This window comes from Empidonax traillii, unplaced genomic scaffold (assembly GCF_003031625.1).
Source record: "Empidonax traillii isolate 1590-97213 ecotype Southwest subspecies unplaced genomic scaffold, ASM303162v1 scaffold73:size1297144, whole genome shotgun sequence".
Lineage (NCBI taxonomy): Eukaryota > Metazoa > Chordata > Aves > Passeriformes > Tyrannidae > Empidonax > Empidonax traillii.
Window position 1 is genome coordinate 1,244,000 of NW_020955266.1, and position 21,329 is coordinate 1,265,328.

Here is a 21,329-nt window from a genome sequence, read left to right on the forward strand (position 1 = left end):
ATTATTTTATTTTGGTTTTTTTTTTTTTTTTAAACACCAAAGGCTCCGAAGACTGATTGAAGCAACTCATCTATTTTCTGGATCATAGCTGATATGTTAGAAATAAATACTTCAGAACTTCAAAAGAAAATATATTTGCCTTTAACAATTTTTAAAAGAAACTACAAATAGAGAGGTCATACCCTGATAAGAGTTATGAGACTGTAAACATGACATTAAATGAAGTCATGTAAACCAAATTAAAACCTCATTTAACAGAATTCAAAGCTAACACCCAGTCTTGTAATTACTTGAAATGAGTATTTACCAAAATGAAAAGTGAATAATTTCATGATTTTTCCCCCACAAAATGATAGCTCTTTTTTTCCCCAAAAAAAAGCCTCACATGAAACTAAAATGAAACGTCAATGAACTCCATTGAAATGCAAAATACTGTGCATTAATATCCCTCAATGCCATTTGCAGCAAAACATCCTGCCCTGTCTCTGAGCAAGCACCACCACTCCCCACACACGTGGTCTCTCTGTGGCAGTGGAGACCCCCCCCAAACTGCATTCCCCCCAAAACCCACCTGCTGTGTGATCCCCAGCCTCAGACCAGCCAGATGGGCATTATTCACAATGTTCCTGTGGGAGAGGGTGGCTCCTTTGGGGCTTCCCGTTGTCCCCTGGAAGACACGGGGGACATGCAGTGATGTCACCTTTTCTGAGGACGAGCTACGTCTGCTCTGCAGAGATTTCCCAGGCAGACCCTGGGGTGATCTCGCACTTCATTCTCCAATCAGACATGGAAGACTGTTTTTTCTTCTTTAACAGAATCTGAATCCCAAACCACACCAAAAAACAAACTTCAGCTGAACAGAATCCACCTGACACCCTCTCATTTCCATCAGCCCTTGACAGGGGGCTGAGCAGCAAGAACGGAAGAAGTAAGGGGAAATGCTAGAACACTTCTTCCATCCCACAGCAGAAGCTGGAAGTTTGTTTTCAGAGAGCAGAAGGCAAAGGAAATGGGATGCTCAGCACCACACACATCTTTCCCCATGTCCCCAGTAAGAAACTCAACGACACGGAGCAGGCACGGCACCTACTGAAGTGAACTGGATGTTGATGGGGTCATTGCAGGACAGGGTCTGCTCCAGTGCCCTTAGCTGCTTCACATGACTGCTGTCCCCAGCCTGCATCACTTCATCCATGTGAAAGGTGCCAGGCAGCTTGGAGTCCAACATGATAACAGTGGATAAGTCAGGTAGCCTGGCAGAGAGAAAGACAGCATCAGCAATAACAGAACAAGGAGAAAACTGCCCACACAGGTGCACATTGGTCAGGGCAAACCTCCAGGCCAGCCTAAATTCTCTTCAGATGAGACCAATTACAGGTCCTCCTTCCACCAAGGCCTGAGTTGTGCAGCTGAGGGGACACAAGGCAGGACACGGCTGCGGGGTCAGTGCAAAGACACCAGATGTTCTTAACTCACCTTTTGCTCTTTATTCCCCCTGGACTGGATTTTTCTATCTCAGGACATGACTGCTTTAGAATATCATAGTATTTCTGTGTTTTAAATTGAGTGGGGAACACGAGTGCCTTACAGCCAACCTGTGGAGGGAGACAGAAACCCGTGAGCAGTCACGTTGGGTTGATGGTCAGGACACGACAAAGAGCAGCCACCACCAACACAGGAATCACAGGGAGGTTCACTGAGGACAAAATCAAACATAGCCCTTAGGTCTGTGCATTCATAAAACCCACCAAGGGCAGGGCAGGGTGCTGTCACTGCACACCCAGCACTCCAAGCCTGGATCCAGGTGTGCAGTCAGTGCTTCGCTCCTCCCCAGTGCCGGGATCAGGATGGGCTGTTTGATTTTTGCTGGGCAAGAGAGCAGAGATGCAGCCTGAGGTTCTCTCTTTGCCCAGGATCAACACTCCTTGTTGTGAGCACAAGGCAAGCAACTGATGTTTCAGATTATGAGTCTCAACACTAGCAAAAAAACTCAGTCCCAAAATATGAATAAATAAATAAAGTTAAAACAAATTAATTTGTGTCGGTCTGAAATGAGGAATTTTAAGGAGCTTTGGAGAAACAAAGAAACCTAAAGCCTCCTCTAAGGCCAAGACACGATTTTATTGTGGCAGTTTTTTCATAAGGTGTTCCTTTTCCTAAGATTTTTTTTTCACATCTTTTTAAAGTGTTAGCTATTTTGAAAATGAAAACATTTTTCATTCAACCCTTACATTTACATAATCCCCAAATAAAGCGCCTTAATTACTCCAAGAATTTTCATTTCTTTCTCAGCAGAGGAGATTTGCTGAATTTGACCCAGATTTGCAAACTGCTTTCATCTTCCAAAAAACGCATTCTTGAGAAATAAACTATTTACAGAAATGATTTACTCAACTGTTTTCATAATTTTCCCATAGTTTGGGAAATGAGAAGACCAAGGCCATACCAATAAATTATTTGTAAGTACCCTCTGGGCTTTGTCAGAAAGGAAGATAAACATTTGCTCTGTTTTCTGGAACAGGCTGCCCAGCACCCAGGGGACTGAGTCTGTTTTGGGCCTTTGTAACTTTTTACTATTAACTCCTTCAAACTGCAGTTCTGGTTGAACCAGCTCTGAAAAACAGATCCTATGTGAGGAGAGGAGCTTTGCAGGGCTGATGCTGTATGAGATAAGGGTCTCTGGCTGGGCACCTCCCACTTGGTTTCAACCTGAATGGCAGCAGACCTGTCTTCCAAGAACACGAAACCCATCATCAGTTTGCTTTTGCAAAGCCCTGGAAATACAGTAGGACTGCAAGGTATTGTTATTCTGCATACATTTCCATATATCCCAAAGGGAGAGAACCTGATAGAGCACCAGTGGGGCCACACAGGCGGACAGGATCCAACAGGCAAAGCCCTAAAACCTTCAGGAATTCTGTTGTGCAAATCAACAAACACAAGCAAATCATTAGCAGGGTGAAGAAAATGAGAGATCCCAGTGCCAAAGGTCCACAGAAAAGCTGGGAATGTTGGCAAACCTGGGAAGGCAAGACAGGAGCAATCCCCAATGGAGCTGAAGCACATTTCTGCTCTCACCCCATCAACACTGCAGATTTACACCAGAGGAGAAAATAAAAATCTCACACAGGGAGATGGAAAGGAAAACAAAAGTCAAGTCAATGGGGAAAAAGGGAAGTACTGAGTTGCACATTCCAGAGGGTGAGAGAAGCAGGAGGACATCCAGCCTGGAAGAGACAGGCTCCACTGCAGCACTGGGTCCAACCCCTGCACAGAAGAACAGGAGTGACACCAGTGAGAGCTGCGAGAGGGTTAAACGAAGGATGAAATGAGAATTCAAACTGCAGCCCCACAGCCCAATTAGAGAGTTACTGATACAAGAGAAAAGTCTCTCTCAGTTGCTAGAAATTATCCACTTTTGAGGTAAAACAATAAACTTGGATGGTGCTGGGAACACCCAGAAGTGTTCCCTCCCCTTTGATTTAAAGCCGAACAAACAACAGATGAACAAATCGGCTTCTTAATCTTAATTTTTTAGCTATCAAATGTCTAATAACCTGAATTCCTTGTTATTTGAGCTAAGGAGCCTGAGCAGCTTAAACTGATTGGTGCTCTGCACATTGCAGGCTCTAATTCAGGTAGGTGTACTCTCCCAGATGCTGCTTGTAGGAGTTTTCACAACAAGTCAATTAGTGAGTGCCATACGAACCTTCCTGAGGACAAACTCCAGCTCAGAGGCCTGGTAGGCTGGATTCACAGATACCTGAGGAGGGAGAAACAAGAAGGTTGATCAGAGTTACCCTTGCCTTGAAAATCCTCCCCCCAGCACATATTCCAACAGAAAAGTTCTCCCAGGGATAGGCCACACTCCAAGCCTCTCCTCCAATACACAAAACTAAGAGTTCACCACCAGAGGGGTTCCCCACCCACAGAAAAAAAAAAAATATCCAAATTCAGTGATTGCACAAAAGAAAACAGTCCCAAAAGAGATTTATGTGAGGGAGGTCACACTGTCAAAACAGAGTTTCAAAAACAGAAACCAGACCTCCTGTCCCACTGGCAGACATTTAATCCACTAAACTAGATCAAAACTCAAGTGCAAGTCAGGATTCTTGATGGACAACCGAGAAAATACTTTCTCCAGTCCAGCTCTCCACAGAAGCAGTATTGGCTGCTGGAATTGAGTTCACTCCCAGCTTCATACAGAGCCACATTCCTCCACCCTGTTCCTGCAGACACTGGGCTAAACCAGGATGAAAAGAACAGACCAGAAGGCTGGTTTTAGACCTTACTGCCCAAATAAGGTGCATTTTGGTGAATATGCCAGGTCATATTATCAAATTAAAACTGCCTTTGGGGATATGCAGCTTCGACTAGATTTTTAAGTCAGCATTTGTGCCTTGGAGCAATACATTTGGATGGGACCTAACCAGCTGGTTACGAGTTAGGACAGCAGCATCCCACAAAAAGTGGTCCTGCAGGCAAAAGCACATCTCCTTCTGTCATCAGCTGCTGCAAGTTAGTTCACAGTAGTTTCTCACTGCTCCATCCTCTGCAGTGTGTTTCCCTACAGAGTGGAGGACAAAGATGCAGAGAGCTGCACAGACCTTGTTTAAATATCTCATTCAGTTATAAACAATGTGCCAGGTAAGAGCGCAAAAAATAAAGACAACAACCTTTATTCTGCAGTATCTCCTATTGCTTCTTTGTTTCCTTTCCCAACAGACTGCTAAAAACCCAGACACAGCAAACTCCTTACCAGGATGATTCCTGCCTGGGCACTTGCAAACTGCATGAGAACCCACTCGTATTTATTGGGTCCCCACATCCCCAGCCGGTCTCCTTTCCTCAGGCCAAGAGCCAGAAGCCCAGCTGCTGCCTGGTCCACCTGTAAAACACAGGACAAGAGCCTCAGCATCACACACAGGATGTAGTGGGACTCACTTGTCTCCAGGCACTGCTTTCTGGGGGAAAAGCATCATCTTTGCAACTGAAATAGCACAGAATGTCCCGTGGCAGGCTGCAGCAGCTTCTGAGCCTCAGAGCACACACCTGCTCAGCAGGTTGACTGAAAGCACAGAAATAAAAAGCCTGGAACAATACCACAAAGCAGAAAGGAAACCAAAATAGGCAATTAGGTATAAACTGTTGTAAGTTAATTCTTGCTCTAGGACTACTTAGCGCCTGGCTCCTCATCACCTACACTGAGGACAAAGCCTTACCCACATGCTGGGTTCATCCACACTGCTGGATCTGCCTCCCTTTTGGGATATCACTTACTTTGAAAAGGACTCGAGTAAAGAAAATTGTATAATGTGATTTTTGACCAGTTTGGGGTTCCTATCTTTGTAAGTCCTCTGAGGAGCAGCTGAGGGAGCTGGGGGGGCTCAGCCTGGAGAAAAGGAGGCTCAGGGGGACCTTCTCACTCTCTGCCAATCCCTGACAGGAGGGTGGAGCCAGGGGGGGGGTCAAGCTCTGCTCCGAGGGAACAAGGGACAGGACAAGAGGAAAACTGTACCAGGGAAAGGTCAGGTTGGACATCAGGAGAAATTTCTTCACTGAAAGGGGTGTTAAATACTGGAAAGGACTTCCCAGGAAGGTGATGGAGTCACCATCCCTGAAGGAGTTCAAGAAATGACTGGGCATGGCACTCAGTGCTCTGGTCTCATTAACAAGGTGGGGATCAAAGATTGGACTCAGTGATCTTGGAGATCTTTTCCAATCTTAATGATTCTGTGAATCAGTGATTCCTTAACTTGAATTCAGTCACTATATTAACAACTACTTTATTTTTTGAGATGGTGTGTGTCAGGCATGCAGATGTATGAATAAATATTCAGAGGTATTCAGGAAAGTTTTTATAGTTTTGCTGTGTTCTTAAATAAACTGATGAAATTTACCATGTAGGAGATATGAATCTGAAGAAAAGCTATCCTCTGATTTAGTTCAGAATTACAGCCTACTTCTTAAAATCAGGGTGAGCACAGCTAATCTTGTTTATGGATGTGACCCAAACCATACTAAGCCTAAAAAAAAACCTTCACAAAAAAAACAAGTCCTCCTATCCAAGATCATAATGTATACTTAATAGAAAATTTCCAGGTAGTTAGTCTTGAAATATTGTCCCTCGATTTCGAAACCAGCTAAACATATATTTTAAGCAATATGTACACACACTCATACACATAGATATACCCATACACACCTGTGCATGGAATAGTGAGCCCTAATCCTTGACTTTGCTCCATTGCCTTTGGGCTTAGATAAAAACCTTCCACATACCCAGGATCTCTGATAGTCAGAACGACTAATACAGAAGGTGGAGTCTACTCCAGTGGAGAAAACACTGACTCAGCCCACAACCCATCAGATAGAGGTGATAATTTTAAGGTATGAAAGTTCATTCTGGGATATTCAACAAGCAGTTTGCATACACTGCCTCCTCCATTTCATCTCCAGGTTCTAAGCAGGACAAAGGCAGCACGTGCCCATCAGTGCCTGCTGGGGACACACAGCACACCTCAGTCCTGAGCTGGGCAATGAAACCATTTTCCATTTATCCACCGTATCTGCTGAGGTTACCCACCCACCTGTGCTCCCTGAGGGGTGAACCAGGCACTCACCTCCTCTTTGAACTGGGCAAACGTCCTCCGAACCCCATCCCGGAAGAACACCAAGGCCTCTTGGTCGGGGAACCGCTCGACCGTCCCCTCCAGGCACTGGCCCACGGTTTTGTCGAGAAGGGGAATGTCTAAGGGCCCCTGGGCATAGCTGTTGGTCACTCCAGGGGAGACAGAGGGCACCCTCGTGTGCAGGGCACTGTGAAAGCAAAGGAGTCTATTTAATACAATCTGTCCACACAGTTGTCCCCACCTGGAGGGATTATCCACCTGCCGACAGAATGTGGAGTACACAAAGGACATTCCTGCAGAGCCTCCATCCCTCCGTGGGAAACCAGGACCCTGCTCCCTGGTGCAGAAGGAGCCTCCACCAGCCCTGCAGACTGGGCACAGCCTGGTCCTACCATCACCCACCAGCAGTGAAAACTACACAGACAAGTCAGGACATCTGGACAGACCATGGACTCTGCAGTTTACTGAGAGATGGCAACTGGGCTGGGTCTTTCTGCAACATAAATAACTGGGAAGGAACACAACCAAACCAGTTTGTAGATAAATTCCCTCAACTGGCTGAAAAAAGAGCAGACAACAGAAAAAGAGAAAATTAAAATTAAAGTCAGAGATTGGTCTCCGAAACTGTCAGTGGAAAAGAGTCTAATCCTGCAGAATAAAGACTGTTCAAAGGAATTCAGAGAAGCTGAGCTGTAACTGAGGCATCTGCAAAGGAATGGTCTGTGTGTACAAAAGCAAGCACTGTAGGTACTCAGTCTCTGCCAGCTGGAACACAAGAGGTTTACAGAACTGCAGACAGCATCCATAAAATGAGGAGCTACCAGAGACATGAGGGGTAGAAGTGCAGAGGCAATAATACAGCAGGGAGGAGATGATCCCTACAGCAATCACAGGACTGGAAGGGAGGAGCAGGGCAGGGAGAGGTTTGAGCAGAGCAAGGCCCGGGGCAGAAAAGGAGCACTGAGGGATGGTGCATAGCTCAGAGGCTGTGTTTGCAGATTCAGTGTCTAATGGGGGGGATCCCAGCATTAGACAGCAAAACCAGCTCAGTCTAAACTCAATTTTCCCCCATTCATTATGGGATCGATATTCTGCAAAGACACGGTGCCATTTACCACAAAAGATTTATTTTCCTGCCCACAAGAAACAAGCCCCAGCATGGAGTTACCTCCTCTGTGAGGTGAAGTTTGGTCATGATACCTTCATGGGGCATTTTGCTCCAAGAGCCAAGCAAATAACCTGAGCCTCTTCCCCCCACTGCTTTTCAGCAGATGGAGGACTGTGCAACTCCCACTGCGCTCTGTTCAGACAACTTTCCTCTCAGGGCTCTTGAGCAACTCACATCAAGGCTGTAGAGCTGCCCGAGGAGGAGGAGAGAGGGCAAGTCCTAAACTGAACTACTCTTTGAAAGCTCCTGGGCAAGGTACATAGATAAACTAGGAGATGAAAGAAAGCTCAGCAGAAGAAAAGCCTTTATAAATATAGGTTCTATAAAACAAAGGCTGAAAAAGCTCTCCTTAACCCAATTAGAGGACAAACGCTCCTGGGAAAGCAGTAAAAGCTGCAGCAGCCACTGACACTTGTTGGTTGAAACAGCGACCAGAGAATTCCCTGTTCCTCGTCACAGGGTGGTCTCAGAGAAGAAGGTGGACAAGGAACCCTCAGGTTGTTTGCTAAAGCATTTACTGGAGACAACCACACTTGCATCTCCCTCAAGCCAAGTCTTTTCCAGTTTCAGCAGAGCCTGCTCCTAAATCCCCTGCTGTTCTCTGCCAGTTGAGGCACAGGGATGTTTCTGAGCAGGCAGAGAGCACTGCTGACCTGGTTGCGCAAGAGAACTTCCCAGAGCACTGTCCAGGGGTCACTGGGAGCCAAGCAGGCTCAGCACTGGCCTGGAGTGGGAGCAAGCAAAGACAAGCCTTTCACGGACTGCATAGCTCCTCCTCAGGGAACACCACCCAAGGAACCAGCTGGTAAAAACAAAACAACATCACAAAGAGAGAACTGGAGAGGGGAGGGAATATGATTAGAAAATCCAGGTTGAGAAAATTCAATCAAAATCAAAAGCTTCCAGCTGAAAGTCTCCTCCTCTCCGCAGTCAACCTTCCAAAGAGGTACTTGCACAAGGCTTCACTGCCAGTGAAAAGGGTAATATCTTACACTGTCTTGGCATGTCTTGGCAAAACGTTACACAGATCAGGCTTTCTGGGATTACTATCTCAGTATTTTTCCAGGCCTGAAGAGCCAACAGGTTTCACTGACTTTGCAGAACCAGACTTTTACACTAAATGCAAGAAGGCACAAAGGCAGAGCCAAATGACAGAGGTCTAGGTTTCACGGCCTGGCTTCCTCCCTACCCCTGAATACGGGGATGAAAGAGCATCAAAGGACAGTAAAAGATGTCATTATAAATCCCCGTGCTCCAAAACACTGCGAAAAGACTGCTGGTTTTCCCCACAGTGTGAACACATGCACAGCTTGCTCTCAGAGGTCTCAAGCATTCACATTTTCAAATGAAAGCATCAGCAGCACTGAAATTAATGGCTAAATCTCATGCTCATAACCCAGAGTCACAGACTCCTCTCAAAGCAATAACTCACATCATTTCTTCAAATCCATTAAAGCAAAATTCACAATTGACTGAGCCTGAGCTCCCCAAATTCTGGTCTGACATTCACATGTGCTTCAACATTTCTGCATCATTTCTCTGCTGGCAGTGGCAGAAGTGAAAGGCATGAGACAAAACACAGCAGGCTCCTGGAAGCACTGGAGGTCAGGAATGGAAGGAATGAGGCAGATACAAGATATGTTCATAATCAGCAACATCGTGCTGGAAATCACGTGGGGTTGGTCTCCGTCCTGCCTACAGCCTGCAGAAGTGTATGTATCTGATCTGAAATAATGTATCAAGAGATCTCTACAAAGAAAGGGTCCAAAGGATTTAGAAATAATCTTTGTGTTCATCTTTGTTACAGAAAACAAGTAATTCACCCTTCACCTCTTCCTACAAAGCCTCCAGTGCTGCTGGAGATAAAACAAGACCAATGGTATGATATTACAGCAGCTCTCATTTCCCTGACTCAGCTGGAAGAGAGCAAATAAAACTCTACTTGCTCTTGGGTGTCAGCACAGACTGTAAAACACGACTTTTGGAGAGCACATGTCTTCTGTTAGCAACACATTTCAGCAGCAAGACAGCCCGCAGTGCCTGCAAATGAGCCAGCCTCATCTCCAGGCTGATCCTGAAAAACTCCATGACCCTGAAGCACGAGAACAACTGAACAGAGAGACATCAGAGACCGGAGAAAATGCATCCCCCTCCTGTTCCATGCAGAAGGCAGGAGAGCAGCCAGATCCCAGCAATCCCAGAGAGCTCTCCTGCCTGACAGAAGGATCAGAGTGAAGCAAGCACTCTGGACTAATCCTAGGAGATATTTGTATTTATCTCGGAACAGCCCCAATCAACAGTCTCGAGTTGTTGATATAAGATAACTAGCTCTGTTTTCACCTTTAACTCTTCATCAGTCTCTAAAGAAATTATCAAAAGGGATGAGAAAGGAACATAAGGCAAAGGCAGAGGCGTCATCGCCTGTCCCCTGTTCAGCGTGAAGGACATTGACCTGACCAGTCCCTCTGCATCCATGTGAAAGCCTTGTCCTCCAGGGCCTAGGAACTGTCCTCACTACAGAGTTCATACTCAGAAAGGTTCATGGGCTCTCCTGCCAGTTCCTTTGCTCATGGACATCTACCAGGAGCTTCTCCCCACAAAGCAAGAGCTTTTGTCTTTTGTGTAAAACAATTGCAATAAAAGGATGGTGAAAGTTAGCCCTGCTCCGACCTCCCCTCTTCTTTGCTCTGTTGACTAAACAGTTAACTAGGTTCTCCTTTTTTGTTTGTTTGGTTTGGTTTGAGGAAGGATCAAGTTCCCAGGGTTTTCAGACTCCTTCTGCAGCAACTTTCTGGATTTTCTGGTTATGTTTTTTACTGTGCTTCTCTGCCCTCAGCACTCTTCCTTTCAAAAGGATAAATAAGCCTAGGAGCAGAACTTAATAAATTTTTTTTAATATAATGTTACTAGAAAGAGTTTACTGTCTAAATTTGTGGTCGTCTTCTCCAAGAGCTTTGTGTTCCTATCCTACAGTTTCACTTCTGGGCTAGAGTGAACTGTAGTGAACTCTCTGTCATGCTTCCCTTCTGATCTAATTTCCTAAGATTTTGAGAAGGAATCTTGGAGCATCCACGATGAGGTGGCTTCAGCCACCTCACTCCTAATGTCAAACCAGCTGAAAAGAAACACCTGAGCCCTGCCTGTGGAAAAACAAGGAACCCCCGTGGTTCTTGAAAGTCATTCCTCCCAGTGAGTATTAGACTCTGAATATCAGCTAATCCTTCAGAGCCTTTCCCAAAGCCAGTTGCCTTCCCACTGCTGTTCTTTCACACAAACTTGCTCCAAGAGGCGGCACTGAAGGAAAGCAAAATAAAGAACTGACCTGAACCATCCAGAGGTCCTTAGTGCCCTGGACCTGCTGTGTCCCTGACCACCCTGCCCACCCGGGGGTCTGCAGGACCTCAGGGGGACAGGAACACTGCCTGCAAGTCAGAGCGCCCAAGGAGAGTGAAGAAGCCATTTGATATGTTTGATATTACTGAAATCAGGACGGAGCTGCTGCATAAAGAAAGTTCAGCCCTGGCCTGAACATTGCTCCGTAAACTGTGCAGGGCTCCTCCCTTCCCCCGTTCCCCTCCCAAGCTGGGTGGGCAGACCCAGGGGGTGCAGCCTTCTGCCTCCCATTTTGGAGGGACTTTAGGGGAGCCGAGGCACAATGACACACACCGAGACGAACCTGCCCTCCCCGCATGCAGCCACTCGCCTGGCTGGACACCCACAGCTGCCCTATAGCCCCTGTCCCCATCACACATGGTCTGCAGCCTCTGTGCCCTACAGTGCCCCATCGCCAGACCCCACAGCCCTCCAACCTCTAAGAGCCCCATTCCTTCTCACCCACAGCCCCCTGTTCCCCATTAGCCACCCATCCCCTACATCCCGCGCCCTCGGTTCCAAGAATGAACTCCCCGTTCCCCCACACTCCCTGCCGGTCCCCAGCCCATCTCTACCTTCCCGGCGGGGCTCCCCGCCTGCCGCCCGCGCGGCGCAGGACCCGCAGCCCGTGCCGGGGCAGCGCTGCCAGCCGGGCCGTGGCCATTCCTCCAGTGGCAACAGGACGCGGACACCCGATGGGACCCGGCCCGTCCCGTCCGGTCCCGCCGCTCGGAGCGCAGGGGCGGTGCCCAGCCCGCCCCGGCCCCGCTCCGCCCCATCTTCGGAGGCTGCGGGGCCCCGGGACCCTCCGCCGGCCGCGAGGAAGCGCCGGGTGGGACGGGGAGCAGGAAAAGCGCCCACCCGAGTGCGGGGATGGGGGCTCAGAGGGAGCACACGGCTGGCAGCGCAGGGTCCCGCCGGGCATCTGCCCCGTCCTCGGCCAGTCCACTGCCCAAGCCCTGCACCTCCTTCCCTGTGCGTTCCCACTCCGTTCTTCTTCCCCGCCTGCCCCATCAGTCTGTTTCTGCCTGACCCCAACCACCCCAAATGAGCCCCTCCACCCAGACGAGTGGGGGTGAACTTTGGTGCGAGGCAACCAACATCACTTTTCTCCACCCATATCACTTGGTGCCTGTGCCCTGGAGACACCAACTGACCTCCAGCACTATCCACTCAGTGAGTTATCAGTTACCACACCCCACTAACAGCTTTAGGCACTCCCTGGCTCCTCCTGTGGGAGGAGGAGACGCCAGCCGGGAACTGCAGAGCTGCTCCAGGGATGAGGCCCCCTCACCGAGAGCAGAGGTGTGGGCAGGCACCAGGTGAGGAGCGCGGTGCAGCTGAGTTCTGCAGCAGCACTGATGATGAACAGGTGACACATCATCCTTCCCCGCTTGAAACGACTGACAGCCTGTCTGGCCGCGGCCTGCAGCAATGGCCAAAAGCTAATTAAGCTGGAGTACAAATTTGAGCCCAAAAATGCTCTGTGTCTTTTGAATACCACACAGGCATTAACCAAACAGTGCTGCCAGTGCTGGCCTGAGACGTGGGCTGCTTCTGTAGGCGTTTTGCAGCTCTGCCTGGGTGGAAGCTGCAATTAGTGTACCTGGACACAGTGTCTGTACCATGACGAGCACAAGGGTGCTGATGAACAAGAGCATCAATATTGGCCTCAGAATGGTGAATCTCAGACACCAAAGCCATAAATGTGCTCGTAACAGAGTGAAATACCAACTGCCACCAGACCTCTGGTGTCTAAAACTTGGTTTTAGAAACAGGAAGGATTTTCTGCAATGCACATCTCATTGCAAATGAGTTTGTTCAGTGGCAGCATGATAACATTTTCTTTGGTAGGGAAAGGGAGATTTTTGTCCTTGAAATGTGAAAAATTTGCCATGGCTGCAGAGGGGACACAGAGATCCACAAAGGGTCTGGGAATGTTCTCCATCCCCAGGATGGTATGGCCAGCTTAGGCCCACAGGGTCACAGTAGGGATTGCTAGATCAGGATTAGATTGACAGTGTTCATCCTGCTGCCCTCAGCAGTTCCTGCTCCCTTCCCCTTGCTGATGTTCTTGCAGCCTTCCTCTAGCAGAGAGCACAGATGTGCCCCGTGTTATGGTTTGTCTTGTGGACCTTTGAAATCTTTCTAGTGTACATGCACAGGTACCTCTCCAAGTCAGTCCACTGCAAGCAGCAGCAAGGTGAGTTTCTGGATTCCCACAGGTGATGTAAGGCTGTGTGACATTCATGGCCAGAAGTTGTCCTTTCACTGTTTCAGGACAGGACAGAGCAATTATCTTTGTCTGTGCTGATGGAGCATCTGAAGGCTCAGTGTTGTATAACCACTGGGGGGGGGGGGGAATCGCAAACACCTCTCCTTTAATAAATAAAGATAAAGCTGACTTTTGGCTTGATCTTCCCATGTAACAATCATTAGCCCACGGGGTGAATCCTGGTTAAAGAAAGAATTAAATGAAGAATTATGCAGAAGTTAAGGTGACCTTGACATTTGGCTATGTTTGTTAAAGATTGTCAAAGCAAAGGTCGCCTGAAGCAGTACCGCTTCATACACCATTGCATAAGGTGTCATTCCTTTCTAATGGAGATTTAAAAATCTGCCTTCAAGTTACCCACAAATAAGCAGGTAGGTTTTGTAACCCATCTACACCCCTGTTCATTTTTTCTAAGAGCCAAAAGCTCTTGGATTTGTTTTTGGATTTTGCAAACTCAGATTTCACTCCCTGCAGCACTGCACAGACAAGGACTTTTCCCAGAGATGCAGAGGGTCTTGCTCAGGTCCCCCCAAAGCCCATCTGGAGCAGAACTGTATGTGCCAGCCACAAAGGGGAACTGCACAACACTTCATGTGAGTCCTTTTTTACCTCAGGGTAATGCAGGGCTCGGCAAGCACTTGCCTTCCTCAGAGATCTGGCAATGAGAGGCTCCTCCACTATTCCTTGGGGCAGGTCTTCTCTGGCCCTTCCTTGGTCTCCAAATATTGTTGTGAAAAGCTGAGGGATGGGAGAGGCTCTTGGATGACTAGATCTTGTCCTTCTCAGATGAGGGCTCTTTAGTTTCTGGTCACCTTTGGAGGAACAATACCATGCTTCAAGAAACTTCTATAATCTCCTGCATGAGAGTGCCTTAAACTCAGGCAGATTTTATTGTACTTTCTATGAGGTGAATCCTTGTGTGATGGTTTGGGGTGCCTTTGCTCAGAGACTCCTGTGGTCACTGTTCCCTCTGTGCTGAGCTAATGCTGGTTTCTGGGTGTTGGAAGAGACTTACTGCCAGCTTAAAAACTAGCTAATGCATCCATGGGGTAGATGTGCTTCAGTAGTGAAAACATCTTTGCAAGGTCCTGTACACCATGAATCACACAGGGATCAGGGAATTCAAGGTTAGTCCTCACTGTAATCCCATTACCTGGTAACACTAATTTGGCTCTGCTGCAGGCTCCTTTCTCTTTCACTGACTTTCTCCACAGCACATCAGGAGAGTGCTCTGCTCCTGTGGCAAGGGAGAGCGTTCCCTCTCTGAAGAGACATCATGGGGTAACAGTCCAGACGAGAGGGAATTCACCCCTTAGACTGTGGAGACTGTGGAGAGACTGAAGCAGCTGTATCAGCTGTTGTAGAACGAGGTATCGATCACTGGGTTTTTGTGTTGTTACTGAGAATATTGGCTGTTTACTGGTTGGTTTTCCATGGGGTGGTGTGTGATGCAGTGATGTGACTGGATGTGAATCTCTCCCACCCATGGGGTTGGGCTGGGAGTTCTCCTTTCCTTCACAGGGTCATTTCACGTGTCCAGATGCAAACTCCTGCCTGCCTGGCCAGGGTCCCAGGGCCAGTGGGATGATGGGTGGGGTGCCCCAACACAACTGTCAAAAGCTTTCACTATTTACATGTTTTAGCAAACAAAGGCATTAATGTTTATTGGCTGCAAGTTACCTAGTTCTTGTATTCTGTCTTGTGTTGGTTAATGATTCTCTCACTTCCCATGCTGATTAGTCTGCATGCTCAGTCTTTCTTGTCCTTTGGGGTAGGGGGTTTCTTGAATCTGTGGCTGTGAGTTGGTGGTCGCAATCTCCCCCCACCAGAATTACCCTTTACACAGTCAGAGCTGATTCAGCGCAGTTGCTGATTTGGCTTAATTAGTTTCTTCTTTATCTTGGGGTTTCTGCCAAATGTCCTTGTGGCCCACAAATTCTGCATTCCTTGTGCCCACTATCAGCGGCACATCCTTCTTCCCAAGCTTTGTCGACCTCCCCCTAGGTCCGAGATCGCTGAAACACGCCAAGCCCCAAACCTTAACAGGGCAATGCCACCGACGAGTAGCTCGTCTTCCCAACGCCTGGGCATCCCTCAGAGCCTGTTATCTGCTGTTACACGGATTAAATCTCCCTTCTTGCTGATCGGGCCCGAAAGTGCACAGAGGGCAGACACCAAAGAACATCGTGACTGTAAGGAAACCTCCACGCCCCACACGCTCTGCCGGCAGCGGCGGTGCGGTGCGGGAGGTGCGGTACCGGCGGTGCGGTGGGTACCGGCGGTGCGGTGCGGGCGGTGCGGTGCGGTACCGGCGGTGCGGTGCGGGCGGTGCGGTGCGGGCGGTGCGGTACCGGCGGTGCGGTGCGGGCAGTGCGGTGCGGGCGGTGCGGCCCCGCTCCGGGCCGGCAGCGGGCGCGCTCGGCCCCGCGGCGGGGGCTGGCGGGGCCCGCGCGGACGTGGCCGCGGAAGTGGCTGGCGGGGCCGGGCCGTGCCACGCCGGGACGGGACGGGCCGTGCCGAGCCGCGCCGAGCCGAACCGCGCCGGGCCGCCTCCCCGTTCCCACCCGCATCCCCTGCTGGCGGCTGCCCGGCGGAGCCATGTCGCGGGGCGGCGGGAAGGGGCTGAGCCTAAAGGACAAGCTGGACGGGAACGAGCTGGACCTGAGCCTCTGCGACCTGAACGAGGTGCCGGTCCGGGAGCTGGTGAGTCCCCGGCCTGGCGGGGATGGGGGCCGGCGCGGTCCCCGGGAAGGGGAGGCGCGGGGGAGACAGATGTTTTGCGGGGATTGTGACCTGGCCTGCGAGTATTTAAAGCGACGTGGAAGGGGGTGCCGTGTCCCGCCGGGCCGGCAGCGGCTGTTCAGAGCTTATCCCGGGATAAGAACCGCCTTTGGACCCAGAGACTGATCCGGAGATGACGCGACCTCGGAGCAGCCGCGGGGGATGGACAGACTGATGCGGGAGAAACCGCAGAGGCCGAGGCATAACTACCGGGTGTCAGAGGGGCTCGGCTGAACCTCCGCGTTCATTTAGCTCTTTGTTTCTCTTTCAGGCTGCTCTTCCAAAAGCTACTGTCTTGGATTTGTCCTGTAACAACCTCATTTCCTTGCCGGTAAGATGCTCGAGAGCCTTTGTGGGGATGAGTCTGCTGGGAAATATTTGGAAAAGATAACTAGAGCTTCTTCAGAGGCTCACCAGGAGGTTTGGAACTGGTGCTTCTTCCCCCATCCTGGAGTGGCTGAATGACTCCGTTGTCCGTGACGGGTCAGTGCTGGTGGTAGGTTTGGCTGAGGCAAGAGAGAGGAAAGGGTTGCACTGTGTGAAGATTGCAGTATCTTCTTGCCAGAGCATCCCCAGGTGAATACAGACCAGTTTCATCAGCAGTGGAGACTCGGTTTTGTTCCTGTCATATTGCCATACATCACCTTGTCGGTCTGTCCTATCTGTCCCACCTCCATCTTCTGAGGAGAGTGGTTTTCCTCCATCACAGTCCTGTAGTAAGTTAGGAATTTGAGGCTGATGTGCGGTGCAGGCTGTGTCCACATACTCGTCGCAGAGATTGCTCCATAAAGGTGCTGACCAGCTTTCTCTGGGTTTCTTTGGGTTTTAGTCAGACTTCTGCAGTTTGATGCATCTGGTGAAACTGGATTTGAGTAAAAACCGGCTTCAACAGCTGCCCTTGGACTTTGGCCGTCTGGTCAATCTGCAGCACCTGGACCTTCTGAACAACCGTTTAGTCACCCTGCCAGTCAGCTTTGCACAGCTCAAGGTAAAACTGTTTGCTGGGCAGTTATGTAAAGCTTTGGGATGCAGCCCAGGGGTCTTGTGATCCTGCTCAAGTTGATTTCTCTAGTAAAGCATCCATCCTGCTGACTACCCATTCCAAAATTCAGCTGGCTCTGCACCGCAGCTCGGTGAAAATTCTCTGTCTATTGAAAACGTCTCTGCTTGTCTTCTGTACCTGTTTCATTCATCTGAAAAATAAGCAGTCCTTTGCTTCTGTTGTGGATCTCTTAAATAATTGCAAGACTGCTGTGCTCTTACAGCCTCCCCTTTGTCGTGCCTTTCTGCAGAACCTGAAGTGGTTGGATCTGAAGGACAATCCCCTGGATCCTGTCCTGGCTAAAGTGGCAGGAGACTGTCTGGATGAGAAGCAGTGTAAGCAGGCTGCTGTCAAGGTAAGGAATCTACTTTTATTCTCTTTTTTTTCTTTTTTTTTTTTTTTTTTAATTTCATGGCTTTGTCAGTGGTGTTTCTTCCTCTTTTTGCTTAGCAAGCTGGGCAGCTTCTTCAGGCAGTGAGGGGCAGGTTCACTGCACTGACTCCGCTGCTGCTGTGCCTGTGGAGAGCAAACACCTGGCTGAGGGGGTTTCTCCTCCATTAGTGGAGTTAAGAGAGGATTAAAGGCTGGTTGCCAAGAAACTAGAGGCATAATCAGACATAATAATCCATGCCTAGGCTTATTGTACAAAAATCTCCGGAGAAGTTCTGGCAAACTATAGGCTCACATAAATAGAAATGTTCTGTGATCCCCTGTATCGTCAAGCACCAGTTTGCCATGTTTGTTTTTAATGGAAAAATCTCTTTCTTAATGGCAAAGACTCACACGGCAGGGTGCGAGCTCTTCCTCCTCAGAGTTGTGCCTGGAGGGGTAGGTCAGGGTTGGGTGTCAGCCCCGGCTGACTGTCCTCAGCCACAGTCCAGCCGTTCTGTTCTGAACTGACTGTGCCACGACCCCCCTGCAAAGCCCTCAGGTTGTTTTCTTGGACCTTGAAGGTACTGCAGCACATGAAAGCGATCCAGTCCGAGCAGGATCGACAACGGCAACGGAAACTCCAGGCAGAGCGAGGTAGGCACAAAGAGCCCCCACGTGCTGTCTGCTGAGGACTGCTCTTGGTCTCTCAAACACACCCAAACATACTGAAATCCATCTAGCAAATTGCCATCTAACAAATAATTCTAGCCATCCAAATCCTGAGGATTCAGGGAGTAGCAGAGTAGAAGGGCTGGAGGGGGGAACATAGCAGGAGGTAACTATGTGATTTCTTGCCTGAATAACAGTTAGATCTCTAAATGGACTGTGATACAGGTTACCTATAAAAATACAAAAGAAAAGCATGGGATTTACTTTAAGGAAAGTCTAATTCTGATGGAGCAAAATGCAAGGTTTGTAATACTAAATAAAATGATAAAAAAGAAGATAGTTATTTAATTGGTTTCTTCATTCCAATCGGGATCAGATAAGCAGGTAATAAGGAAGATGGCAATGACAGCCCTTTAGATAAAAGGAAAAAACTTCCTGTTAATCCCCAGAAATGGAGAAGAAGCGTGAAGCAGAACAGCGAGCAAAGGAGGCTCAAGAGAGGGAACTGCGGAAGCGAGAGAAGGCGGAGGAGAAGGAACGCAGAAGGCGGGAATATGATGCTCAAAAAGCTGCAAAACAGGAGATGGAGAAGAAAACTAAAAAAGAAACAGTGCAGACCCGAAGTAAGTAGTATCAGTTTTGGGTGGGATTGCATCAGATTTCATCTTCATCAGACTTTGATGCTGCCAGAATTGCTTTCATGCAGCCCAGGTACTGGGAGAGGGTAGGAGTGAGCAGGGGGGAACCTGTAGGAATTCTGATAAACTCTTGCTGCTGTTCCCTTTTCCTCTTTGCCTGTGTTCCCATGAACTGTGGAGCTACAAGATTCAAGAAGTTCTCCAGCTGTTCCTAATGAGAACTTCCCTCCACTCATTTCAAGCGTACTGAACTACACGTGCAAAACCAGATCTTGTGCAACACAGAGGTGCTTTACACCCTCCTCACTGCTGCCCACGAAACTAAATCCAAAACTTTTCATCACAGACAGTTAAATCCTGCACATCTACCTGTTTACCAGAGCTAAGTAATGAAAATTCATGACAAAAGCCAACTGCAGCAGAGGCTGAAGTATCTTGCCTGAACAGTTTCCAAATGCAGACTGTTAAAGATACTCAATTAATTCCTCACGTTCTGTCCTGTCCATGTTCTCATTACAGAGCCTGCCTCCAGCTCCCGTCCCCCTCAGCCCCCCCGGCACAAGCCCTCGTGGTCGCGGTCGGTGCTGAGGGTCCTGCTCTTCGTGCTGTTCTGCATCCTGTGTGCCCTGGCCGCCTGCAAGCTGACGGAGCTGCAGCGTCAGCCCCTGTGCGTCAGCGTGAACACCCTCTACGAGGACGTGGTGGCTGCCCTGCAGAACCACAAAACCCTGCAAAACATGCTACAGCACAACTCGCAGCAGTGATTGTCCCGGACGGGCACTTGCTTCGTCAGCATCTCCTTCCACCATCTACGCAGCCAGAATTCCTATGGAATTGTGTTCTGATGAAACTGCTTTGAACCAGTCAGCGTTGGTTTGCTGGTCCACTCCACAGAGCAGAGTTATTGTTCAGATCATCTTTGCTGTGCATGTTTTGCAGTTGGCCTGTAACTCCCATTTTTTGCGCACGTTAAACCTAAACTTGTTACCGCTTCTCACCTCCAAGTGGTGGTGTTCACCAGGATTGTGAGGTACAGGAAGCTGCCAGTCTATAGGAGTGGGAAAAACCAGCCCTCGCCTTGCCTGGGTAGCTGTAGCTCTGAGCTGGAGGTGTAAGGTTTTTAATACACATCCATTCCTTGCTCTCATTTCTGTTTGTGCTAAAATTGGTGATATGGCTGTATGGGAATAACACACTAAGGCCCACTCCAGGACCAATTACAGGCGTGTAGGATGGCTGTGCATCCGTATGTTGGAGCGAAGAGGCTGATGTGCTACTGAAAGGAGCTGATAATTTTCAATACAACAGTTTTCACAGCAATTTGCCTGAACTGGATGTTTATGTTGTTAACGCGGTTTTAGTTTTAATTAGGTCCTTTAGGAACAGCCAGTCCATAGGGGAATGACTCCTGCCTGCTGTATCCACGGTAGCAGCACTGGGTGGCACTGTGGGAGCACTGCTGGCAGGAAGGGGACTAGCCTTGGGGCTGGGGGAAGGCCGGGAAGTTTGGTGGCTTGCACCTTTAGAAGAAAACTCTCCTCTGCCAAGTCCTATTAATCATTTATAATTTCCCCTAGAAAATATTTAAAATTAACTAATTTTAAATTTTCCTTATATAAAAAAAAAATGGAACAGAAGTTTCTCATATCCTTAAGGGCTTTGTGAGCACTAAAATGAAGTTAGGATTCAGAGAGTATCCATGCTACAGACTCCAGAGACACCCTACACTTCTCCCCAGAGTCGCTCCCTCTTCTCACAGCTGGAATAATCACTGCCAAGAGCAGTGCCATGGGGAGATCATCTGCAGCAGTTCACACCAAGGTCACCACCGAAACCTTCACCTTTCTGTAACCTGATGATAAGGCTGTGGTTCCGTGACTGTCACACACGATGGAGCGGCAGTACAAGTATCAGATAAAAGGAAGGAAGTGCTGCCTCTGCCTTAGCAGGGTGTATGTTTCCAAAGCTTCCTTCAAACAGCTTTAAGCTTCACTTTAGGTGTCTAACTCATCCTGTTCTTTAAAAGATCCTTGCTTCCTATCCAGAAGCGTTCAGGAAAACGACAAGCAACATCCAAAGCAACATTTTCCCCCGTGCAGCAATTCCTGCCAGCAGCTGGGAGGGCTCAGCTGTGCCATCCAGGCGAGTGCTGCATAGGTTGGCAAATGCTGGGCTAATACAATTTATTGATTCAGGTCAGCAGCGCTGCTGGCCAGGCCAGGGCTCCTGCTGGATGCCAGGAGCGAGCATGGCAGGTGGGGTTTTTCCACCGGAGGCAGCGCAGTTCCAAAGAGTTACCTTCCACACCTCGGATGCAGTTTAATTCTCTCAGCACTCATCTCGGTAAGTGCTGCTGTGAAAAAAGCCCTCAACTGTCCTT

General features: G+C 48.8%; 2 protein-coding genes across 2 annotated transcripts in view; one reads left to right on the forward strand and one right to left on the reverse strand.

Moving 5' to 3' along the window:
- ACSF2 (acyl-CoA synthetase family member 2) overlaps positions 1-11,858 on the reverse strand; it is a 36,783-nt gene extending 24,925 nt beyond the window's left edge. The window contains exons 1-7 of the mRNA XM_027880677.1: positions 11,748-11,858; positions 6,624-6,819; positions 4,760-4,888; positions 3,710-3,763; positions 1,477-1,595; positions 1,091-1,253; positions 572-667 (exon numbers count right to left, since the gene is read on the reverse strand). Of these exons, the coding sequence (XP_027736478.1) occupies positions 572-667; positions 1,091-1,253; positions 1,477-1,595; positions 3,710-3,763; positions 4,760-4,888; positions 6,624-6,819; positions 11,748-11,836 (846 nt within the window). The 5' untranslated portion in view covers positions 11,837-11,858. The remainder of the gene's footprint in view (positions 1-571; positions 668-1,090; positions 1,254-1,476; positions 1,596-3,709; positions 3,764-4,759; positions 4,889-6,623; positions 6,820-11,747) is intronic.
- A 4,040-nt stretch (positions 11,859-15,898) lies between these two features.
- Positions 15,899-20,269, forward strand: LRRC59 (leucine rich repeat containing 59). Its single transcript, XM_027880679.1, has 7 exons — positions 15,899-16,150; positions 16,500-16,559; positions 17,058-17,216; positions 17,521-17,625; positions 18,224-18,296; positions 18,761-18,934; positions 19,469-20,269. Exons 1-7 carry the CDS (start codon positions 16,046-16,048, stop codon positions 19,711-19,713), a joined length of 921 nt encoding a protein of 306 aa, XP_027736480.1. The 5' UTR covers positions 15,899-16,045; the 3' UTR covers positions 19,714-20,269.
- The last annotated feature ends 1,060 nt before the right edge of the window (positions 20,270-21,329 follow it).